The sequence below is a fragment of the Delphinus delphis genome, chromosome 4 (genome assembly GCF_949987515.2).
Source record: "Delphinus delphis chromosome 4, mDelDel1.2, whole genome shotgun sequence".
Classification (NCBI taxonomy): Eukaryota; Metazoa; Chordata; class Mammalia; order Artiodactyla; family Delphinidae; genus Delphinus; species Delphinus delphis.
In genome coordinates this window covers 81773883-81797792 of record NC_082686.1, presented here as the reverse complement: position 1 = coordinate 81797792, position 23910 = coordinate 81773883, and the positions used below count along the sequence as shown (strand labels likewise).

The following is a 23910-nucleotide window of genomic DNA, read 5'->3' as shown; positions in this document are numbered from 1 at the left end:
GGATTAATAGATGTTAAAGCACTTACAGCAGTGCCTGGGACATAGTAAACAATATATGTAGGGCTTTGGGGGCACTGTTATCACTGTCATCACCTTCGTCATAATTGCCATCATCATCTTTATATGTCTTCTTTCTCCGTAAACCCCACAAGGACAGGACCTGATCTCCTTTATCTTAGCGAGCAACCCAGCACAGCGCCTGTCACATGAGAGGTGCTCAAAATATGTTTACTGAGTGATTGCAGAAAGGAATTAAGGTCTTATGTTGTCTTGACTTTGCAGAATCCTATGCAGTTTGAAGAATCGGACTGTGACTCTTCAGATGGGGAGCGTTCTGATGCCACAGTTAGGACCAATAAACACTACAGCTCTGCTACTTGGTAATGAAAGAATACCTACCCTGAAGATCTCATGACTATACTGGCATTTCACATCCATCCCACACCCAGACTCTTCCCACTCTCTCCCTGCTTTTTTGTCTGGGAAGAGAGCTGCCCCATCTTTCTTACCCCTAGACGTGAGCTGCAATAACAGGAACATGAGACTTCACAAATCTCTGGAAAAAAATATCCAAATGAAATTAAGTCTCACTGAACATTTCAATCAAGAATGGCAGGGATCTATTTTATTGAATATTCTAGCTACTGTAACACTGATATTTATTTTTGTTTGACATTTTAACACTTTGTACTGTAAAGAGTGAACTATATATGATAGAGAGAAAGACAATAATTTCTTGCAAAAAAAAGAGAGAGAGAGAGAGAAAGAAAGGAGGAAAGAACAGAAGTGGAATTCAGGAGCAACATCCTTGGGAATCTGTGGAGCCAGGAGGTATTAACTGCTGCTTGAACAGGGGACCAGTTCCTCTGGCCATAAGTGACTGAAGAAGAGCCAGAGCAAGACATACTGAACATTTTAGAAAACAAAAACAGCAAAAGAAAAGCAATTCCAGGTAATCTGTGAACAGACCACATTAAATTCACCCAGCTTGTCCAGATGGGTGATGGAAAGACCTAGACAATTTTGGAGACCAGAGACTTGCACCCAAGGCCTTTGAGGGCATGTGCTTCCTCTAGGAGGAAAAAGAAAACTGCGTGTGTCAAAGCTGATCTCATTTTTAAAACGCTGAGCAGCATTGGTAGTGAGACTTACAGACAGTGTCCAACCTTGTCCTTGACAAATTTTCTGCTTTTTATGCTGTCAATGTCACTACCTTGGCAAATGCATTACCTTGACCAATGTGTTGATTTTTCAGACTCAAGTGCCAGTTTCCTGTAGCCTATTTCCTTTCCACCTGTTGGCCGCTTCTTTTAGGGAAAAAGGGGGCAGGGGAGGGAGAGCCTGAGGAGGAGAGAAGGAGAAGACAAAAAGAGAATGTCCAACAGTGTTGGAAGAGCAAATGTGGAATTTGTAAAAGGACATTCTCAGAATGTCTCAGTTCAACTACGTGCAGAAGATGGGATCACCCCACCCTGGAACCAGGTTGCTTGTCTACTAGAGTTTTATTGATTTAAACAGAACAGTCCTTGAAGACAGCTAGGAGGTGTGTCAGTCTGCCCGATGTCCAATCCCAAACCATCCCCCATGTTTTTATTTGTTAACTCATTCTATCCCAGAAGCTGTAGTGACTGGCTACCACTATCAGAATAAAGGCAAAATAAGCAACTTGCAAAGGGCAACCCCTCCCCTATCACGATAGCATTTTTGTTAAATGCTACTTGTAACATGTATTTGGATCAATGTAGTTTTGAATAATTGGATTTGGAAATTCATAGAAAGAACAACTGATGCTAAGCAGAGATTGGAAAAATATTGTCCAAGGCATGAGGTCCTTCCTGTCTCTAGGGTCATGGGCTCTGAGAAACATCCCAAGGTACCTCATGATGCCTTGGCGTTAAGGAAATTTTTATCTAGAATTTTATATAAAAACAGATGTTGGCCTAGTTCCTGTCTCTGTCTCCAAAATCAGTTAAAGCCAAACAACCTCGAAGCTCAAGACCTGGAGAGGGTGGCTAGACGCTCTGATATTGCATCGGACTAGACTTCAGGAAAGACTTACATACACAGGTATTAAACCATTTCCAGTACAGATGAAAACATCACCCTCCTCTGGGTGTCACTGATTGCATTGGCCAAAAAGGAAAAGCAGGAGGGAATATAGAGCAGTTCCTTTTGCTTGTTTTGATCCCTCCATTTGTTTACACTTTATGTTGAGACATTGATTTAAAATTTAGTGTCTGTAATTTATAGCTCTTAGGTAGGCTGAAGGAAAATATTTAACTTATACAGAGAGCAGTATTGTTTCATTAAATTATTCCATTTTGTATAAATTCTGTAGCTGGACTACATGAAAGATCTTAAGTTATGGTATTATTATCATTGTTATTTTATTTTATAATTATCTTTCTCATTTTCTGTCGATCAGAAAGTGTGGTTTATGGTGTAGCACAATGATTGTTTTTATTGCTAACCATGAATTATTATGGATTCTTATGAAGGAATGAAAATGGAACTGCCATTTGGGAGCTCCCTGGTATTTGTCTTAGCTGTATTCCCTCATTTTCTGTGTACAACAACAATCATCTGAGGATGCGTGTACCGCCCTGAGGTCCAGTGGATACGTTGTGATTTTGACTTGATCGCAAAAGCTCCTAGGTGGGCATCAGATGACTGAGTGGTGGACAAAGAGTTCAAAAGCTGTACATTTTCTCGAGTTTCTTAAGAAATAAAATCATGGGACTACATTAGAAGCACAAACAGAATTATTTAATGCCCTGAGAGGAACAGGCCTACAGGGAATCTGCATGGGGCCTGTGGGGTAGATAGTTTCAAGAACTGGCAGCATAGTTTGTAATCTCCTTCCTACTAAATCCCATAAAACCAACATTTTTCTCCTAGTTGGGAGACTATAAAAAGGAAATAAAGAGATGGCATGACCAAAGAAATGCCTAACTGTGATGTCACCCCATAGCAAGACAAGAGAAATTCTAGAATGAGGCTTAGTCTCTTAGTCACAGAGCTGGAAAAGTACCTTGAAAGCCCATATTTTTCATCCTCTGACTTCAGACCACACCATACTGTGAATCTCTCTGGTTCATTACTTCTGAGAACAGAGAGGCTACAACTCTGTGTCCTCTTTATTTATTTATTTTTTTTGATGTGGACCATTTATAAAGTCTTTATTGAATTTGTTACAATATTGCTTCTGTTCTATGTCTTGTTTTTTTGGCCGCGAAGCATGTGGGATCTTAGGTCCCCAACCAGGGATCAAACCTGCATCCCCTGCATTGGAAGGTGAAGTCTTAACCACTGGACCGCCAGGGAAGTCCCTCTGTGTCCTCTTTCTGTCCAACATACAACACTGACCCTTCAGCGTGTCCAGGTCTTGCCCACCTGTCGTGGCCAAAGAGGAACATGAAGGTTAACGTGTCTTACCCCTTTCAGTGATGGTCTTCCTGGAAAACCCACCCCAATACCTCATAATTTTGATAACTTTTTCGAATTCCCATCTTGACTGTCTGTCATGGTAATGCCATATACCTGTCTGGATTGACTGTTATGAGCAAGTTAGCATAGCAAACAGTATTGAATATTCAAGTCATTCACTCTATTGTCAAGAGTTGAATAGGGCTTCCCTGGTGGAGCAGTGGTTGAGAGTCCGCCTGCCAATGCAGGGGACACAGGTTCGAGCCCTGGTCCGGGAAGATCCCACATGTCGTGGAGCAGCTAAGCCCATGTTCCACAACTACTGAGCCTGTGCTCTAGAGCCCGCGAGCCACAACTACTGAGCCCATGAGCCGCAACTACTGAAGCCCGCATGCCTAGAGCCTGAGCTCCACAACAAGAGAAGCCACCGCAATGAGAAGCCCGCACACCACAACGAAGAGTAGCCCCCGCTCGCCGCAACTCGAGAAAGCCCGCACACAGCAACAAAGACCCAACGCAGCCAAAAATAAATAAATAAATTTATTTAAAAAAAAAAAAGTTGAATAAAGTTCCACGTTGAACATTTTACTTATTTTTTTAGTAGAAGTGACTAGAGGCTTCAGAGAACAGTGTCTTTAGTCTAGGTTAAAAGAGAAATGCCTTCTCTATCCCAGGCTACCCTTCACTGCCTGCCTTGAAATAACCAGCACAATTTTGAATTAGTGTGTGTTTCTTTGAGAACAACTCCACAGTCATCTGAAGAGTGGAACGAAGAGCTCAGGGAATTTAAGAGCTAATTCTTCAGTCTGACAACTGGGTGGCAGTGCTTTAAGGAATCACAGGACTATGATTTCAAGCTTCATTGTTGATCAAAAGTTTAACCCCCTTGAAGTGAATTCCACATTCATTTAGCATCTGGTTTTGACTGACTGCAAGATAATGAGTTTTTATTTGTTTTGCAGATGGGCATTTGGTTCTGATTCCTATCTATTTCTAGATCATGTCCTCTGAATAACAATTCCTCTTAAAATTGCTTGGCAGAGGGACTGAGAAGCCTGCATCCTCCTTTGCAGTTATAATAGACCTCACCACCACTAAAGTTTGGACCTGTTGGTGAGATTGTGGGGAGCACCTACCCAGGGAGGTGAAGGTGTTAACTGTGTTGTATGATGGTTCGGTATGACCAGCTTGAAGTTCACATATTTTAAAACTTTAGTATCAACAAATCCATCCTTCTAGAATTAAGGATATTTTAGTAGGGTTTAATAAGTACACTGGGCTTCCACTTAAAGGCCTCATTGTACTAAATTTTCCTCTTACCCTAAGTAATAATAGATTTGATGATTTGGGGTTTTCCTGGTACCAACCCAATTTTCAATGCCCTCTCCCACTGTGGAGCATTGACGTTTTTCCAGTGTGAATGCATTCTTATCGATCAAAAGATTTACCCTTTTTTTCCATGCCCTTTTGTCTCAATCCGCCCCCCTTCCTTAAAATGTTTCTACTTGAACTTCCTGTGACTGAATTCTACAAATTCCAAGGAATTCCTGCCCTGCTCTGCAGTATAGTGCCCTATGTTGTATTTTGTTTTTCTACCAAGCCAGAAACCAAAATACCACCTCATACCACCATCTGCCATCTCCACCCTCAATACCCAAGACCGTGGTATTTATTGATCACCATATTCTTTCCTACTGAGCCTGGACATGGCCTCAGAACCTCTCACAACACAGCATTTGGAGCCATAATTGGCACTTGATTGGAATTGGTGTGCAAGGGGAGATCTGTTTGCTGTCCCAGCTCTAACCTCATAATTAATTTCCTAAGGTGGTTTGAGATCTCGAGTTAGCCCTGATGGGAGAATGACAGGATATACCAGTGTACTCCTTATAGATCCCACCCTACAGCTATCAGGGGGCAGCACCAATGACAGCAAAAAGGCCATGTGCCTCCACCCACTGCCCTTTTGGAGTACGATTCCAATTGTATATTGAATTCCAAAATGTCTCTTCATTTACGTCATTTCATTGTTAAATGAGCATGTTCCTCCACCACCTTCTATAAACAGAAAGTTAATACAAGTCCCAGTTACTTGCTTCTTCCTTAGACTCTATGAGACTGATGTACCAAAACGTGACATTCTTTTCAAGACTCTGACTTGTACTGTCAGTATGAATTTAGTGCCTTTCTAGGCAGCAAGATTTTTCTTCATTGCTGATTTCATAGAATAAATGTCCTAATATACTCACATCGCCAATGTTAGCAGCCTCACAGACTAGCACATAAGAATCACATTAGTCTGCCTGTTTGCATGTTACAGCCAATACTGCAAGCACCTATTCAAACTGGAAGGAACTAGACTGCCAAATGGAGGACCCCTGTGGAACCTGGAACACTTCTCAGGGACAGGTGGCAGAAGAGGGGAGCTCTGAAATCACTGTTCTGAGAAATAGGGTAACCCCAAAAGGGTTAGGTTAAGGCTTTTGTTAACTGTCACGTAACCGGAGCATGCTGGCAGGATTTCACACAGGGCCAAGCCCCCAAGCAGACGGTAAGGCCACTGTAAGAAAACGTCCGGCCAAATCCCAGGCCTACTCGCTAGAGCCACTTCACAGCACTCAGGGGCACGCTGGCTCCTGGCCCCAGGCTGCTGCCCAGTGACCAGACACACAGGGTCCTCCCGTGGTTGCAGACCAGAGGGAACCCCACCAGAAGGCGCAGGCTAATAGGAAGATGTCCCTTATTGACCGCATCGCCCGGGTAGCTCACTACCTCGAGCGACCACTTCTCAGAGTCTGGAAGTGGGACGACCCACTTTGATTCTTGATTGCAATAATTTGAGTTCCTTTCAATTTGGAGCAAATTAACTTTTTTTGTAGTCAAGTCTCAGAATGATCTCCCTCATCTGTGTCCTCTGAGGTCTCCGGTACTGTTAGTTCCCCTGCTCCCTGTGTGGGTTCTGATGCCGGCTCCCTCTTTGTATTGAACAATTGTATAGCGATGGGAACAAGAGCGACTATCAAAGCAAACAAATGCATGGAATTAAACAAAAAGTGTACTTCACTGTTTTCTGTCCTGTCTTTTCCTTATAGGTACTGTTTGTGTCCTGAGAGCTGCCTTCACAAGTCTCAGTATTTGTCAGAACTTACAGGAAAGGAAGACTTTACATGACTGGGTCTCCCGCAGCCAGGAAAAATAGGTGATGGGAAAAGCTGGTTTCTGGGGCTCTTTCGTCAGACACATCCACAGAAGGAAGAGATGACCATGATTTTCTTTGGTTATCGTCTCTTGGTGATTATTCTGTCGTATCCTAGACAGGCACTCTTCTTCTTCCCTACGACTTTCCTGCTGCCCATCTTACAGCTACTTCTGTGGTATTAGTACCCTATTATAAAGTATGCATACGAGGGAAAAGGCAAAAGTGAAAATCTGGCTTCCAGTGTGTACAACTGGTAAGAAGCTTGAGAGTAGAAAGCTAAGACACCACTTTGGATTGTCTGATTTTCAGCCAATCCTGATTCCCACTGGCAATGGGAATTGAAAGTTAGCAACATGTATAAACACACACCACACAGAATATTTATATCCATTTATTTGGGAAATTGCTTTGCCTGTAAACTCACAACTGATAAGGCACATTGTTGCAAAATCACGGGGGAGATGGGAGAGAGACCAATCCAAGGATCTGGATAAAGGGCAAAGGGCCATACTTTCAATAGTGTAGAGAGCTTCCTTGTGTCTCCCCTTCCCTCCTCCTACTTCACAACACAAAGAGCCACGGATCTCCAAGTCCAGTTGGCATCCTCCTCACTCCCACTCTTGTTATCAAGCTTCTTTTAAAGCAACACATCCTTAAAAATGAAGTCCTTGTTGTGTTTTTTGGATTATACCATGTCCAAAAAACACTGCTTGGAAATTCATTCTCTGTCATGAATTCCCAAGAATTCATGTAGAACAACTGGTCTACATTAAAGCCTTGGCAAGATTCTTGGCCAAGCCAAATCAAAAACCCAGCAGATGGTGCCCAGGGACAACAGTTCTGCTAAGAAATGATGAGTTACTCCTGTAGGGTACAGGATCCCAGAGCTGGTCATTTTAGGTGCCAAGGCCCTTCTGTCCTTGGAAGCATGAACAGGTCTGTGCCAATTCAATCCTGCAGCCATAGGAAGCCATGACAGCTACAGATCATTAAAATACAACACCACAAATTAATCCAAAACCAAATTCTCCCCTTAATTCACCTGAATTAAAAGATAAAATAGAATTATTCCCTCAGTTATTCTCAGGAAATGACAAAATGAAAAAAAGCATTCAGAGGGTATACTGGGTGATACTGGAGTGTACTGAATCCATTGTCCCAGCAAGACAGAGGAGGGATTTCCACACAGAAAGGACAGACTAGAAAATGTACTCACAGTCATTTGGTTCAAGTGAGTCAAGGGTTCTGCCCATCCAGATGGGTAAGAACTTCTCCAGAGTATTCATAACATACAGAGTTTGCTCCACTGATATTCAATAGTCTGTTTGCCATCAGCTGAATTGTCAGGACATGCAAACAAGAGGAGATGTGACCTATGTGGTAACATCAGTGCGTCTGAACACAAAGAGCATCACAGCAATCACTGTGGTTTTGAGCTGTACATGGAAATCCCATGCAGTTTGTCAGCTTGTTTCCTCTGATTTATGGAAGAGGTAGGTCATCAGCAAAACAGTGCAGAAGGATCACTCTTCAGGAGACTAACAAGATGAAGAGTGGTGTCAGTGATGTGGGTTCACATGTCATTATCTACACTAATCATGTCCACGAGGGACGTAAAAGGATAACACCTGTCACAACAGCTGATCACTGTGCAGACGAGGCGCCCTGGACAAGGGCAATCGGCAGCCTCTCCCGAAGCAGCTCAGGGCTTGGCCTGAGTTCCTTGTTATTCAGTAAAATACAAACAGGATTTGCTAGGAGGCCATCCATTTTGCAGAGTGTCCTGCTAAATCAGGGCTGCCTTGAGAACCTGATATAATTCACCTTCTAGAGCACAGTGTCCTTCATGACAAGACAGTGCACACAGAAGAATAGTGTCTAAATCAACTGTTGAGAATAATTTAAAAACAATGAGGGGCTTCAGAGAACCACGCCCATTACACAAATAAATAAACAGTAGAGTCCAGGGACGAGGCAACCAAAAGATCCAGATCAGGTGTACTTTCTACTATTTAGATGATGAGCGTTGCTCGTTTCATTCAAATGTAGGTCCTTCTGACTAAATTTTTTAATGAGGGTTCCAGGAACTAAGGCCACCAGGGCAATGGCCAACAGCTTAAAGGCAGTTTCCCAGGAGAAAAGAGCATCCAGAGAAGTCAGGGTTGACAGGATGGAGCCCGTCTGCACACAGATGAAATTATATGGAATCAAACCTTGAAGAAGAAAAGGGAAAGAGCCTGTTACTGGGGAGCAGGAAAATGAAGAACAATAGTCCTTCAGAAATGTCACCAGGAATTCACAACAGTGACTCCAGTTTTGTACTGTTTTTGCCCAATTCCTGACCTCTAAACATATTACGTCTTTCCCTTCTTTTCCACTCTTGCCCCTCCTTTCCTCACTTCCCACATACATTTGTCTCATTCAGCAAAAGGACTTGAGATGGTTCACAAAATATATATACTACAGTAAGATTAGACATTTTTTTAAATAGGAAAAAACAAAATGAATGGAGAATAAAACAAAATGAGAGAAGAATAAACAAAGTACAGTTAGTACTTAAGCAAAAATGCATAAAGTTCACTCATTTGCTAGAGGTGACCCCAAATTTGGTTCTGAGCGCCCAACAGCCAAAGTAAAGAGAAGCACCAGCATTATGAGGTTTACAGTACGCCTGTGATAAAAACAGGTTTCTTAGAAGCAGTAGTACTACTCATGTTCTGTACTGTATGTAAGAGGTCATCAAATCCACTGGATCCCACAAGTCTGACTGGTGGCTAGAGAGGCTGGTTGTATAACAAACCCCTGGTGAAGTTGTTAAAAACACATCCTCAGGGCTTCCCTGGTGGCGCAGTGGTTGAGAGTCTGCCTGCCGATGCAGGAGACGCGGGTTCGTGCCCCGGTCCGGGAGGATCCCACGTGCCACAGAGCGGCTGGGCCCGTGAGCCATGGCCGCTGAGCCTGCGTGTCTGGGGCCTGTGCTCCGCGATGGGAGAGGCCACAGCAGTGAGAGGCCCGCGTACCGCAAAAAAAAAAAAAAAAAAACCACATCCTCGGGTAACACCCCAGGGATTCTGGTTACCTGGGTCTGGGGTAGAACCCAGGAACCTGCATTCTAACAGCCTCTCCTGACCCCCACTCCCAAGATTCTGATTGGTTTGGGACTCCCTGATGATCTGATCCACTCCTCTAGTAGATGATGCCTCAAGATCATAGACTCATGAAGGTCACACAGCTTGTCAGAAGGGTAACTAGAATCTCAGTCTCTGGAGTCCTTCCAAGTCTCGTGCCACCTGGGTGATTACAGGCTGCTAACAGAGGTGCTGAGGCATGCTGTCTAAAAGGCTGTCTGACAGAATTAGCCGTGGTAGATTCTGCTTCAATTTAAGATCTCAACTTCTCTCAGGAATTCCCTATTAATAGCAGCTGCTCAACCACAGATTTGTCATGTCTGACCCAGAGCCCTGAGTAGCCTTCCCTTCCATGTTCTAAAGAAGGGTTAAGAGAGGAGACCCTTGCCTTAGGTTTAGAGAGGGTGGTTTGCTTCCAGTGTGGAGAAAGTAAGTCAGTGATTTTACAGGCTGTTAACAATTTTACCATTCAGATGGTTCAAAGCTCATACTTAGAGAAACGCTGCTCTAGTCCTAGCCCCTCATTTGGCCAAGTGGCCCATGAGGGTAAGGAGCTTGTTGAAGGTCATACAATTGTCAAAAGGCAAGAAGGAACCGCACTAGTACCAGCTCTTCCTAAGGCAGATCTTAATCAAAACGGGCCAAAGCCAAACAGGAAGCCCCTTGCTCTGACCCTTCCCCTGCCTCCACTTGCCTTCTGCCCACGTCCCCTCACTCCAACTCTGCTTTTACTGAGCCCTTACTATGGGCCAAGATGTGTGTGTTACACAGATTACTCTTCTAATCCCAGGGCCTGGCACAGTGCTTGGCACACAATAGGCATTAAATACAGTTACAGAATGAACAATCCCTATTTTTTCCAGAAGTATTTTTATGGGTTTTCATGTTCAAGCCCGAGTAGGTCTGCAGTCAGGAACAATTACTTTAGATAAGGCCTTTCGATGCTCTTCATGAGCCTGTGCTCGCAGAGGCAGGCACATGCCCAGGACAACTGTGAGACTCAAATTTACACACCACGTCTTACCGATAAGAACAGAGAAGAAAAACTGCACGATGGGGATGTTCAGAATTGGGGCCGAGAGGTTCAAGAACCAGTTTGGCGTCATGGGGAAAAGTCTCAAAAACAGTAAGAAAAAAAACAAGCTGTTTCTGTTCTCCTCCACCTGTAGCCAAAGAAGACAAGGCCATTAAGAAGCAGAAAGAGTCTCCAGGTATTGAAAATCTGTTAATGCCGGGCACTGTTCTACATACTCTATTTTACATATTCTATAAATTCCAGAGCAGAGATTCTTTTCCTCATTTTTAAAGTGGAGGTACCTGAGGCTCAGAAAAGTCAGGAACCTGCCCAAAGACACAGGCTCAGAAAAGTCAGGAACCTGCCCAAAGACACAGAGTTGGTAGTGATGGAGCTGGGATTTGAGCTCAGATCTGCGTCTCCTGGAGACATCAACAGGACCCCTGGGACATCCTGAGGCAGGATAGAGGAACACTGTGGGAGATCTCTGCCCCTACTCCCCTCAGGGCCACGTGGTAACTTTCTGGGGGCCCGGCACTTAGATGTACCCCCTCGCCTTACCTTCCTCTGCAGCAGGGCCACTCTGTCAGGAAAATAGGAGACCACCAGCTGTTTGCCAAAAACACTGGAGAGCAGGTAGCAGCATGTGGCACCCACCGAGGTCAGCACACAGCACAGCAGAAGCCCCAGCCATGGCCCAAACAAAGCACCGGCTAAAACATTCTGCAAAGAAAACAAATCCTCTGCCATGAGAACATCTGGCAGCTACCAGCCATCTTGTCCTGGAGCCCAAGAGTCCTAGGTTCCCTCCTCCTTCAGTGATTTTCCTGGAGAAAACCTAACTCCCACTCTAAAGAGATGAATGAAAAGTGATGAAGGGGCTTCCCTGGTGGCACAGTGGTTAAGAATCCGCCTGCCAATGCAGGGGACACGGGTTCAAGCCCTGGTCCAGAAGATCCCACATGGGCGCTCTAGAGCCCATGAGCCACAACTGCTGAAGCCCGCGTGCCACAACTACCGAAGCCTGCGCGCCTAGAGCCTGTGCTCTGCAACAAGAGAAGCCACCACAATGAGAAGCCCGCGCACCGCAATAAAGAGTAGCCCCCGCTCGCCGCAACTAGAGAAAGCCCAGGTGCAGCAATGAAGACCCAACACAACCAAAAATAAATAAATTTTTTAAAGAAAAGAAAAAAAGTGATGAAGGAGCTGGGAACTACAGCCCCCGGCCTCGGTCTCCTCACCTTTGAAACTGGGAAGAAGATTAAAACCTCAGCGGGCGAGACAATTAAATGGGGAAATCTGTGTATACAGCCCCCAGCCTGCCACTTGGGCTGTGCAAGGCCCCGCCAGCCCTGGTGCCCTAGGAAGAGGCAGCAATGAAGCTCACAAGTTATTTCTGCTACTTTAAATAAACACAAACCATGAATTTTCCCTCAGGAAGACCTCCTAAGCTTTAGAAAATGTCTCATGTCTTTCCTTCCTGTAGGAATTACTTCTCTATAATGCTAACACTGGGGGTTCCATGTTGACCAGAGTTCTAGCTGACACTCAAAAAAGCCTTAGATTGACAAAAATGGAAAAGTGAACTAATACTTCCTAAGTGCAGTTTGGCTGGTAGACATCATCCTGCCAAACATGGGATCCAAGAGAGAAAGTAAAAGGGGAACCTGGAAGTGAGAAGGTGGGGATCTCCTCAGCACCTACTATGTGCTTGACTACAGGTCTGATTTAATCCCCACTATGACCCTGTTTAGTATACCATCCTCACCCCTTCTATAGGTGCAAGATTAAGTATCGTGCCCAGAGTCACACGAGGCAGAGACAGGATTCACCTCCAGGTAGCAGCTGGCTCTTCGCCCTGAAGAGGGATCAGCTCAAGAGAGAAAGAGGTACAGGGGAAGCCCCAGGAGTCAGTCCCTGGCCTCAAGCACCATACACACCCCCATCTCTCTTGGCAGAATGTGTTTGCTTTTCTTCCAGTTTCTAACAAACTGCTTAGGTGGATCCAGCCTGAGCTGAATGTTGGGGCCGGAGGGAGAAGCAGGGCAGAAGGAAGCTTTCAAGTCTTCCTGCTCAGTCACCCAATCATTCAACAAGTGCAACAAGTGCCAGGCAGCACACCATCACTGTGCCAGCCCCTCTGCACCCACTGTGTCATTTAATCCTCCCATGTAACAATCCTAGGGGGTTACATAGGAGAATGCCGGTTCTACAGATGAGGAAACAGCATTAGAGAAGTTAAATGACTTGCTCAGGGTTACACAGCTGGGATTCAGACCCAAAGCCATAACAGACATATACATTTATACCAACCAGCTTAAAATGCTGCTGGGAGGACAGCACAGATTCTTCTGTATCATCTGAGATGGCAACTGATGAGAAGCACCCAAGAGCCCCAGCACAAGCCCAGGTCTAACACTGTGGCTCCCGAGAGCCAGGGGGCCGCCCGGACAACCAGAATGACTCGTCCTCTCCACACAGGGAGACTTCCCAATCCTCTACAGCCTAACATCACCATGAACAACCTGCATCTGTTCATCAAACATTTATAAAGGCACTTCCCTGGGCCAGGCAAAGAAGCACATAGGCTGAGAATAAGGAACAGGTCCTGACCTCAAGGAACTCACAGACTAGTGGAGAAAAAAGATTTTAAAAGAATCACCAGGGACTTCCCTGATGGCGCAGTGGTTCAGAGTCCGCCTGCCGATGCAGGGGACACGGGTTCGTGCCCCGGTCCGGGAAGATCCCACATGCCGCGGAGCGGCTGGGCCCATGAGCCATGGCCGCTGAGCCTGCACGTCCGGAGCCTGTGCTCCGCAATGGGAGAGGCCGCAACAGTGAGAGGCCCGCGTACCACAAAAAATTTTTAAAAATTTAAAAAATTTAAAAAAAAAAGAAACACCAACATGCGGAGGGGGAGAGGTCTCAAGGACAGTGCTCCACACCTATCCAATCCTTAGAAACAAAAGCAGCATACCTGAGAGGAAAGGCAGGCTCTGGAGCTGGGCGGATGTGGGTTCAGACCTCAGCCCAACCCCCTCCTGGGACGGTTACTTAACTTCTCACCATTCATTTCCTTATCTGTAAAATGTGGATAAAATTGCCCATTGTTGGCTCTTAGGAGAATTAAATAAGGTCGTGCAGGTAAAGCAACTAGGACAGTGCCTGACACAGGGAAAGCCATCAACAAATGGTAGCCACAGTAGTCTGTCCTCTGGACCGTAGGATCTGCAGCCTAAGGGCCCCTCTACAAAGACAGAAGGTGGCTTCCCGGGAGGCAGGCACAGGAGGAGGACAGGATACTGACCAGGAAGCTGGAGCCAGGGATGGCAAAGCCCTGTTTGTAGAGGTAGGCACTGCAGAAAAGCAGGAACACGTAGGCCTGATGCTCCTTCCGGTACTCTTGAAGGACCTCGGAGAGTTCCCGCAGCTCGGCCAGGTCCGAGGGGAACCACAGTGACCTGAGATTTGGAAAAGCAGAAGGAAACAAGAGTCCAGATCAGCCTAATACCTAATAAAGTCACTTGTTGTGTCTTCTTTCCAAAGTAGGTTTATAAATGTGACCATCATCTGGTCTGCTGGGAACACACACTTAATGGGAGGCCAGAATAATGGATGACCTGATATAACACAGCAGAGGCAAGAAGAGCCTTGGTTTGGAAGCAAGGGACCTGGCATAGCATCTCAACTCTGCTACTGTCCAGTTGTGTGATCTCAGGCTAGTCCCTGAGCCTCAGTTTCCTTATCGGAAAAATGAGGGGTTGAAGGTGGATAATCACTAAGTTCCCTCTTAGCTCTCAGGTTTTATGAACTATTCTTAAGAGGCAAATGGATTAATTTCTAGGCAAGTACTAAACGTCCTAAACTGCCTTTCTTTCTAGGAGTACCCCCTCCCCCTAAGCTTTAGGCCAAGGACAATTCAAACTTCACAGTGCTCCAAAGTTACTAGGTAAAACGACTGCTTTATCAGTCACAAAAGAGCCAATTAAATGTTCCCTGGGAAAGTATATTTGTCCATACCATAAACATAATCTTCTTGATAATATGTCAGGCTTGGAACCAACCCTTTCAAAGAGCCTGCTTTTCACCCTGCCTCTCTATATGATCCTCAGTGCACTCTGAACCCTGTACAAGGGTTACAGTGTAAAGGCTACCTTGCCTCTGCCAGCTGAACAACTCTTGAATCCATCAATGATCAATTATAAGCAAACCCTCCTGTTTCTCATCAGAATATTTCTCTTAGTCAGTGTCCACAGCAGAGTCTTCCCAGCTAGAGTAAAAGAATACAGTCACTGAAAACAGCTGTCCTAATATTCAAACATCAGTAACATCCTTGACACACTTCCATTAACTTTATAAACAGTATGCTGGTTTATCACGACAAATCAGCCAGGTAGGTATTTGTACTGCCTCCTGCCTCAACCTGTCAGGGAGTAAAAGGAAAAGAGCAGAGACAGCCAAGAAAAGACAGCAGATAATTAATTAGTGAATAATTTAAAGTTGTCTATCAACGTTTCTCCTGAAGACCGGATGCCTTAAAGCCCCAAGGGCAGACCTGACAGAAGTGTAGTGAAGTGAAGTGGGGAGGACGATGGAGTGAGGCTGAGAGCAGTCGTTAAGAAGGGGCTGCGGGCCGCATAGCACAGGGAGATCAGTTCGGTGCTTTGTGACCACCTGGAGGGGTAGGGAGGGTGGGAGGGAGGGAGACGCATGAGGGAAGAGATATGGGAACATATGTATATGTATAACTGATTCATTTTGTTATAAAGCAGAAACTAACACACCATTGTAAAGCAATTATACCCCAATAAAGATGTTAAAAAAAAGAAGAGGCTGCGGGTCCGCATAGAGGCGAAGGTCGGATGCAAACGGGGATCAGGGCTGGGCCTGGGAAGGCGACGGGAACACCGCTGAAGAGGCGATCCAATGGCGGGAACAGAGGTGCTCCAGCAGGATCCACCCAAGGTAGGGCGCCGCGTTTCCCTCCGCAAATCACCACCCCAAAGGCACCAGAGAGCACTCCCGCGCAGCCGGCAGCACGCAGGTCCCAGACAGGGCCAGGCCCCGCTCTCGTCCACCCGGTCTGCCCAAGACCGTGTAGACGCGGCCCAATCTCCAGTCCCAGAACTGAACCCCAAATCCCAGCCCCCGATGCCTCCGATCCAGGAACCCGAAAATCCGATTCCTAGACCCCATCCTCGGACCTGGCTCCCTTCCTCTGACCCGAACCCCGGCCCCCGTCACCGCCGCCACGCACCTGTCTCCAGCCTCCTTATCTGTGCCCAGTGTCGACCCGCGGGGCAGTCGCGTCGACAGCAAGTACAGGGCGAAGGTGCAGCCGGCAAAGACCAGGAGGAGGCCGAGCACGGGGCGCATCTCGGCGCCAGCAGCACCCGGACCCGCCCCGCCGCGGAGGAGCCTGGAAGCAGCGCCAGGAACCTCGCTGCTAGCGGACTGCTACAGCGGAGCGCGTTAGTGGACGGACAGGGGCGGGGGTCCGCTCCAGGCCCCGCCCCCATATCCTGGCCCCACCCCCGGCCCGGATTCCGCGTGCAGTTGGCTCCAGAGTCCAGCAGAAAGCTGTCTTGCAGCCCCTCTGCGCTTGCGTCTGCCCTCCTTCCGCCTGTATATCTTTTTCCTACGTTTATATCTGTCCCGTTCTCCACTTATTTGCAGGCTCTCTGCCAGGCGGTAGGTGGTCCGGGGTGAATCACCAGCCCTGCCCACAGCGAGCTTGCAGTCTAGTGGTCAAGACGGCCTTGTCGACCACCAGGTGTAACACAAAGCAAATGCAGCCCGCGTAGAACCAGAGGCTCCAATCCAGTGCGGTGGGATAGTCAAAGCGACCACGGAAATACGGAGAATTTCCTTTTATTGAACGCCTACTATATGCCCATTATCCTTAATCCTCACAACAATTCTGCAAGGTTGGTATTTTTGTCTTTATTTAACAGATGAAAAATCCAAGTCTCAGAAAGATTAAGTGACATTCCCCAAGAGAGTCACGATTAGAATCCAAGTCACCCTGGGTTCAAAACTAGTGGTCTTGCACTGAGTGGATTCATGGAAGAGGTGGGGTTTGAGTTTACCATAAAGGATGAGCAAGATTTCCACAACAGAGACAGGAGGGAGAAGGTGAGCTGGGGGCCCCAGTAGGGCACTAACATCCAGTTTCCTTGAAGCCTAAAGGTGTGTGAGAAATGAGTGAGAAGGTGGGAACAAACTGGAAAGCATGGAAAGGCAGCTAAGGAGTTGGATTTTTTTTTTAATATTGTACGTGGGGAGACACCAATAGAGGCGTTTAAGCAAGAGAATGATGTAGTTCCCGTTTTAGGATGTGTTGCCCTGGCAGATGATTAGACTACATTCTGAGTTTGTAGCAGCAACTGTCTTGGTGAGAAAGCGATCAGGCCTGAGCCAGGACCACAGCAGTGGGGAGGAAGGTGGACAGACTCGGAGGAGTTGAGTTCGTAGGACATGGCTGATTAAATGGAGAATGACAGAGAGGATTCCAAAATGTCACAAGCCTGGAAAACAGAAACCGTCCTTGTTGTATCATTCGAAGGCCCTCCTGGGCCAAATAAAGAGCACCTGTCAGAAGTCAAAGTGCACAAAGTCCTAGCAATTCCACGTCCGGAAATTTAACCCATAGATATGCCTGTAGGTAGACAAAGATGTATGTTCAAGGGTATTCTCTCAACTTTGTTTTGATATGAGGATATTGGGAACAGCCTAAATGCCCATCATTTGGGGACTATCGAGGTTAATTATTGTATATTCACAAATGGAACACTAAGTAGCTTCCTGAAAGAGGGAGACAACGTTATGTATCCTGATACAGTACAGTAGCCAGATAGATGGCTAGGATAAAAATCAAACAAGTTGGGGGCTTCCCTGGTGGCACAGTGGTTGAGAATCCGCCTGCCAATGCAGGGGACACGGGTTCGAGCCCTGGTCCCGGAAGATCCCACATGCCGCGGAGCAACTAAGCCCATGCGCCACAACTATTGAGCCTGCACTCTAGAGCCCGCGAGCCACAACTACTGAGCCCATCTGCCACAACTACTGAAGCCCACACACCTAGAGCCCAGTGCTCCGCAACAAGAGAAGCCACCACAATGAGTGGCCCGCACACCGCAAAGAAGAGTAGCCCCCACTCACTGCAACTAGAGAAAGCCCGTGCGCAGCAGTGAAGACCCAACGCAGCCAAAAATAAATAAAATAAATTAATTTAAAAAAAAATCAAACAAGTTGCAGTGTTAGACTATACTATGACTCATTTGTAAGAAGAAGAAAAAAGATATCCTTTTCAAAATACTGAAGCATTTATGAATGAAATGACTCAATGTCTGAGATTTGCATTAAAATAATGGGATGGGAGTGTAGTGAGTAGGGATATAAATAAAACAGGATTGGCCATTGAAGTGATAATTGCTGAAGCTGGATGATAAGCACATGGAGGTGGATTTTATACCATTTCCCCTATTTCTGTGTATGTGTAAAATTTTCCATTTTACAATGCGGGGAAATGTTCTCAGCCTTCCAGTCTCATTTTCTCCCTTCAAGTCTCCCATTCCAGCTAAACATGCACCGTGTATGCACCGTGTTCGTTTGTGCCTCTAACACTCTTCTCTGGAAAACTCTGCCTGAAAATCCCTACTCTTTCAGCAACACCCGGAGCAGTTGTCACCTCCTCTGAGAAGGCTTCTCCAGCTCCTACAGTCAGAAAGGTTGTGCCTTCTCTGTGCTCGGGGCTGCCTGTGGAGTGTCTGTATTCCTGTGATAGCAAATACTGTGCTCCAGTGTCATCATCCATCTCCTCAGGGGACAGTGAACACTTCTGTAAATGAGACAAGGTCTCACCATCCTATGTCTATGCAAACCCTTAGCCCTGTGTTTGGCTTATTATTGGCACTTAATAATAGCTTGTTAAATTAATGGACCCGGGGGCTTCCCTGGTGGCGCAGTGGTTGAGAGTCCCCCTGCCGATGCAGGGGGCAGGGGTTCGTGCCCCGGTCCGGGAAGTTCCCACATGCCGCGGAGTTGCTGGGCCCGTGAGCCATGGCCGCTGAGCCTGCGCATCCGGAGCCTGTGGTCCGCAACGGGAGAGGCCACAACAGTGAGAGGCCCGCGTACCACAAAAAAAAAAAAAAAAAAATATTAATGGACCGGGTCTACGGAGGAAATGGTTGGTTGTTTGGTGTGGAACGTGCTGATTTTGAGAAGTCAGAGGAGTACAGGGGAGAGAAAGTGAATGAATAACAATATTGAGCTTGTGCTAGAAGTGTGCAGAGCAGAGAACGAGAAGAAAAGCCCCTGCTCTCAAGGACTTCACTTTGCCTTTGGTTGGGGGAGAGGATGGAGAGAGTTATAATTATAGAGCACGTTGGTGCCGCAGAGGAAACAGACGTGGCCAAGCTTCCAGAGGAGCAAGTGTCATCATCCCTCTTATGGATGAGTGGCTGAGCAGGTGTTCAGATGGAGTCACTGTGAGGGCTGTGAAGCCCACAGCTGTGAGTGCTGAGCAGGACTGAGCCCTCATCGGCCCCTCCGGAGCCCATGCTCTCTGCTCTGCCCCACACTGCCTCTCAACAAGCAGGTGAAGATCCAGAGCTCGGGTTGAACATTCAGATTTAGAGGTCATCTGTCTAGAGGAGACAGTTGAAATGGGAGGAGGGAAGGGCTCTTAGGGAGACCATGAGAGGGAACGTAACAGCAGCTGACATTCACTGAGTCTAGGCACGCTCACCCCACAGGAAGACTTCTACATGCATGAATGCATTTATTATATAACAACCTTCATGAGGCAGGGGCTCCTAACAGCCCCCACTTTACAGTCCAGAGAATGGAAACTTCGGCAGAGTGAAGTCAGTCGACAGAGGTCACACCCCAGCAAACAGCAGAGCCTAACCACTTATCCTACCTGCCTTTTTCGGAGAGAAGACGGAGATCAGAAGCCTGGTAAGAAAATAGTGGAACTGGTGAAAGAGAACAAGATTTCATTCAGGGATGTTGGGTGAGAGATAGGTGGTGGGGGAAGAGTGCACTGGGGGCCCAAGAAAGACTGTTAGAAAGGAACCAGTGCACAGTGTCAGAGTCCGTGGGAAAATCCAGGAAGGAGACCTGAGGGGCTATGGGACTCGGCCAACACCAGGTGACAAGGGACCTTTGACAGAGCTCTTCTGGGAGATGCAAACCTGATCGCCTACAGGCTCACTGCCCAAGCCCCTGCTTGCTGCCCCTGACTTACCCACCTTGCCTCCTATTCTGATTCCTCCTGCTCAACCTGTCTGTTTCGGGGAAGGGGCCCTGCTCCCCACTCTCAGCCCGCCTCTCCCCAACCCTCCTGACCCCCAACCCAGCACCTGCAGAGCCAGCTCTAACCAGCCGGTGTACCGCCTGCAGGCTGTACAGCCTCCCCCGAGGCCACTCACTTGCAGCACATACCAGGCAGCCTGTAAAGGGCAGCGGCAACCCTCACCAGGGACACATGCTGGACTGGGGAACAGGTAGGGGCTAGTGGTGCAGGGGAGTGGGAGGGAAGAAAAGCCAGGAGGCTCTAGCGAGAGCAAATTAGCCAGCCGCTCCCCATGGGCCTTTATCATGGGGCTCGACCACGTTTCCTGGCTTAATTGGATCTACACGGAGCAATTGAAAGGAGTAGCTCTGATCAGACCACATGGCTTTGTTTCCCCATCCCCGCTCCAGCCACAACCAATGGGAACAGCATGGACACCTGCCCCAGGAGGAGGATCTGAGGGCTGGATCCTCTCCCTGAGCTTTGGGATTGGGCCATATAGTAAGCGAGTGGCCAAGGACCCAATGGTCCCAAGGACCCCAATGGTCCACAGCTGCCCTGTGGAGGGAGTGGAGCTGAGTCAGAGAGATACATGGCAGAGCACAAGGGTTAGTAAAGGCCTATGGACTCTCGTTGCTGAAGGTCCAGGGCATCCCCGTCCCTGCCCTTCCTGAGGTCTGATGGCTCAGCTCTCCCTGGGGTTCCACAAGTCTCCTCTCTCTGATAAAGTCCAGGTAAATATGAGTGGATTTCTGTTGCTGGCATCCCAGGTCAGGAATGAGAACATGGGGCAGGGGTCTGAGGGTGGGAGGTTCTACGTTTAGGTTTTGGGAATGAGTGTGTTGATGTCTAAAACAGAATGCAGGTGGCTCCCTCGAGTCCCTAAGGACAAATCCACTCCATTCTGTTCAATAGACATCTGTTGAGCACCTGCTTTGTGCCGGGCATTGTGTTAGGTGCCAGAGCAGCAAAGACAAATAAGCAGCAGCTGCTCTTGTGCTGCTCACAGTCTTGGAGGAGATACAGACGTGGAAACCTATTACAATATGGCTTAATACAAGCAGCGATGGTAGCACATACAAAGTGGGTGGTGGAAGGGAGTCGTGGAAGAGCAAGCCCGGCTTGGAGTCACCCAGGGATGCCTGAGGGTCCTGGAGGGTTTTAGCTGAGGTGCAAAAACAGGAGCTGGGGAGAGCAAAATCTCCTAGGCTTCAGGACAGGTGGACTTGCTAAAGGATGGTATTGGGACCACCTGGAAGTTGCGAAGAGGCGTGAAAGCAAAAGCCAAACTCTCTTTTTCCCAGGGAGCCTGGGAAGTGGGCAGTGGGCCTCCAGAGATAACAGAGACAAGAGTAACAGAGGTGCCTGGGAGAGAGGTCTAAGGCAGCGAAGGGTGGGCACCTCTAGGGAAATGGGCTGTGGCTGGGGGTGGAGGCCTGGTCTTTCCTCACAACCGAACATGGCTCCATAAGGCTCACAAGGTAATGGGGAGCGTTCATTTAATCAGTATTTCCTGAGCACAGACTGCATTGTAGGCGCCACACTAGGCACACGGCCTCTGCCTGGCAGAGCAGCCTAATGGAGAAGACAGACAGACAGTAATCAAATAATCATACCCATAAATGTAAATAAACGCAGCTTAAACAGTGAACAGTGCTACGGAAGGACAGGTCCAGTGGGCTCTGTGGAGAAATGAGGGCCAGGAAGACTCCCCTGGACCATCCAGCTAAGGTCCAAACATGGAGTGGGAGATATTGGTGAAGACAGGAGGGAACAGGGTAGGCTGCAGTTTCATTGCATCTTGGGTTGGGTATTTAGACAAATACACTGACAAAAGGAAGGGAAGAGAGGCAAGGGTAACAAGAGACAGAGAGGAAAGTTCCAGGGGCCTTGGGAGAAAGATTGTGAGAAGAGAGTGGCCACACCTGTAACTGCCTTCATTTCACCTGATCACTGTTACATGAAACACATTGAATTCACCTCCACTCCAGGCAACAAACTTCCTTCCTTTACTCCTTCATTTATCTATCTGTTCACCAACCCACCCACCCACCCACTCCCCAGTGAGCCGGGCACCATGCTAGGAGACGCCAGCAGGAGAAGCTCAGAGACACCCACTGGCCTGAGGAGCTTATACATTGATAGAAATGCTATTCCTGGCATTTTCTTGATGTTGTTTTGATCCCCTGCTTACCAAGGAAGGCAAAGAGCACAAAGAAGTGACTGTGCTAATCAAAATACAGGACCAATAAAACTCTAAAAAAGAAATCAGGACCTATCAGCACCGGGATCTCTGTATCCACCACTGCTGAGGAAACGTGGAAGGAGGAAGGCTGAAAAGATGTGCAAGTGGGCAGGAGCCTCGCTGAGCCTTCCTCCTTTCAGAGTTCAGACATTCGCTGCAGGCATCCCTCACTTAAGTGAAACAGACTCTGGATTTGCTATATGGGTATAAATCAAGTGTGCCGCGCTGGATTACATTCACAGAGTTCCATCATTTTTGAAACAGAGAGTCTGTTTCTTTAAAATACGGCTCTCCACACAATAAAGCAGTAGGAGAGCAGTCACTTGGACGGGGAGGAGGTTAGTGAACCTATGACTCGGGAATCCCAGGAACCTTCCTGCAGTGGCCACGGCTGGGGGATGGGTGGTGTCCACCCCTTTGGCTCTGTCTCCACCCTGGGCATCTGACCTCTCTAACCTTGGCCCTTGGGAGGGCCTCTTGACTTGGCTGCTGTTGTCATTTCAGATTCATGGATCGCACCTCTTCCTAGGGAAGCCTGAGAATTCCTCAAACTGGGAGCTTCGGGTGCGCCAAGAGCAGACCGGTTAGTGCTTTGAATTCACATGTTGGCAAAACAAGTTATTTAGCATCGCTCCAAAAGGTTCACATTAATTACCTCTAACAGGTGGGATTATGGATAGCATATTTTCATTTTGCATCCGTGCATTTTTGAAATTTCCTTCAACAAGTACAGATTACATTGGTGATAAAGAAAAACAAAACATTTCTTAAGTATTGCTTCAGATGAGGGTTGCATGTAAAGTGATGCTTCTTCACCTTAAGTGAAAAACAAGCTCTGCTTTTTCTCTCCTGCCTCTCACTCTATCCCTTGTCCCTGTGAGCAAGGCTGCCCCACTGCTTCATCTGCTCTTCTTCCCTCATCCACTAGTCCCAGCAGCTGCCTTCTTGGTTGTTGGTCTGTCCCCACCTCCTCCTGCACTAGCCCCACTTTAAACAAGGCAGGAAGCCATTCCCCCTCTGTGCAGAGCCCGGAGGGATCTGGCACAGAGAACATGGGGTCGAGTCCAAAGTGATGTCTCCAGCCAGTCCTTCCCTTAAGATGCTTGCCTGGCCACTGTGATTGGCAGAAATGCCCAAGTGACAGGCAGCAGAACCAACAGTTCGGAACAAATGAGGCCCCAGGACACAGCCTAACAAGGCGCTGCGCCGTCAGGAGCCTGGCTATTTCTGACTTGCCCTATTTAGGGGCTCCCTTCCCAGGACTGTTTCATAATCCAGGATCACTTGATATTTTGCAATATGACATCCACAGGACATGATTTTAAAAAAACAAAACAAAAACCCTGGTTATTCCGTACTTTTTATGCCTTGAGGAGAAGGCGAGGTGAAGCTTTAAAAATCCTGTAGTTGTAGCATTCTTGATGTTACTGGTACCCGGGTGTCCTGACAACAGTTACATTTGCAACTCTGGGCAAAGAATAGGTTGGAAGACTGTTTCAACATTTTCGATCAGTACAAGATCATAGCGACACAACTGGGGCCTGTGAAAATAAGATGAAATATGCTCGTCAATACAATAATAAAAATACCCCATTCTAG

At 47.2% G+C, this 23910-nt stretch overlaps 3 protein-coding genes across 3 annotated transcripts in view; 1 reads left to right on the top strand and 2 right to left on the bottom strand.

Moving 5' to 3' along the window:
• MAP3K13 (mitogen-activated protein kinase kinase kinase 13) overlaps positions 1-4364 on the top strand; it is a 133046-nt gene extending 128682 nt beyond the window's left edge. Inside the window, exon 14 of the mRNA XM_060010994.1 lies at positions 283-4364. Within this exon, the coding sequence (XP_059866977.1) occupies positions 283-384 (102 nt within the window). The 3' untranslated portion in view covers positions 385-4364. The remainder of the gene's footprint in view (positions 1-282) is intronic.
• A 2642-nt stretch (positions 4365-7006) lies between these two features.
• TMEM41A (transmembrane protein 41A) lies at positions 7007-16208 on the bottom strand. Its single transcript, XM_060010995.1, has 5 exons — positions 16026-16208; positions 14076-14229; positions 11330-11491; positions 10778-10916; positions 7007-8838 (listed from the first exon to the last, which is right to left on the bottom strand). The coding sequence occupies exons 1-5, from the start codon at positions 16142-16144 to the stop codon at positions 8618-8620; spliced, it is 795 nt and encodes a 264-aa protein (XP_059866978.1). The 5' UTR covers positions 16145-16208; the 3' UTR covers positions 7007-8617.
• A 5920-nt stretch (positions 16209-22128) lies between these two features.
• Positions 22129-23910, bottom strand: part of LIPH (lipase H) — a 46260-nt gene continuing 44478 nt past the window's right edge. Inside the window, exon 10 of the mRNA XM_060009973.1 lies at positions 22129-23852. Coding sequence (XP_059865956.1) covers positions 23765-23852 — 88 coding nt within the window. The 3' untranslated portion in view covers positions 22129-23764. The remainder of the gene's footprint in view (positions 23853-23910) is intronic.

What these genes read in the sequence shown, in the direction of transcription:
- TMEM41A (XM_060010995.1), bottom strand. Translation starts at nt 16,144, where the DNA reads ATGCGCCCCGTGCTCGGCCTCCTCCTGGTCTTTGCCGGCTGCACCTTC. An exon ending in GATAAGGAGGCTGGAGACAG is followed by an intron (nt 14,230 to 16,025) that starts GTGCGTGGCGGC and finishes TCCAAATCTCAG; the next exon opens with GTCACTGTGGTTCCCCTCGG. An exon ending in TGGCCCTGCTGCAGAGGAAG is followed by an intron (nt 10,917 to 11,329) that starts GTAAGGCGAGGG and finishes CTTTGGCTACAG; the next exon opens with GTGGAGGAGAACAGAAACAG.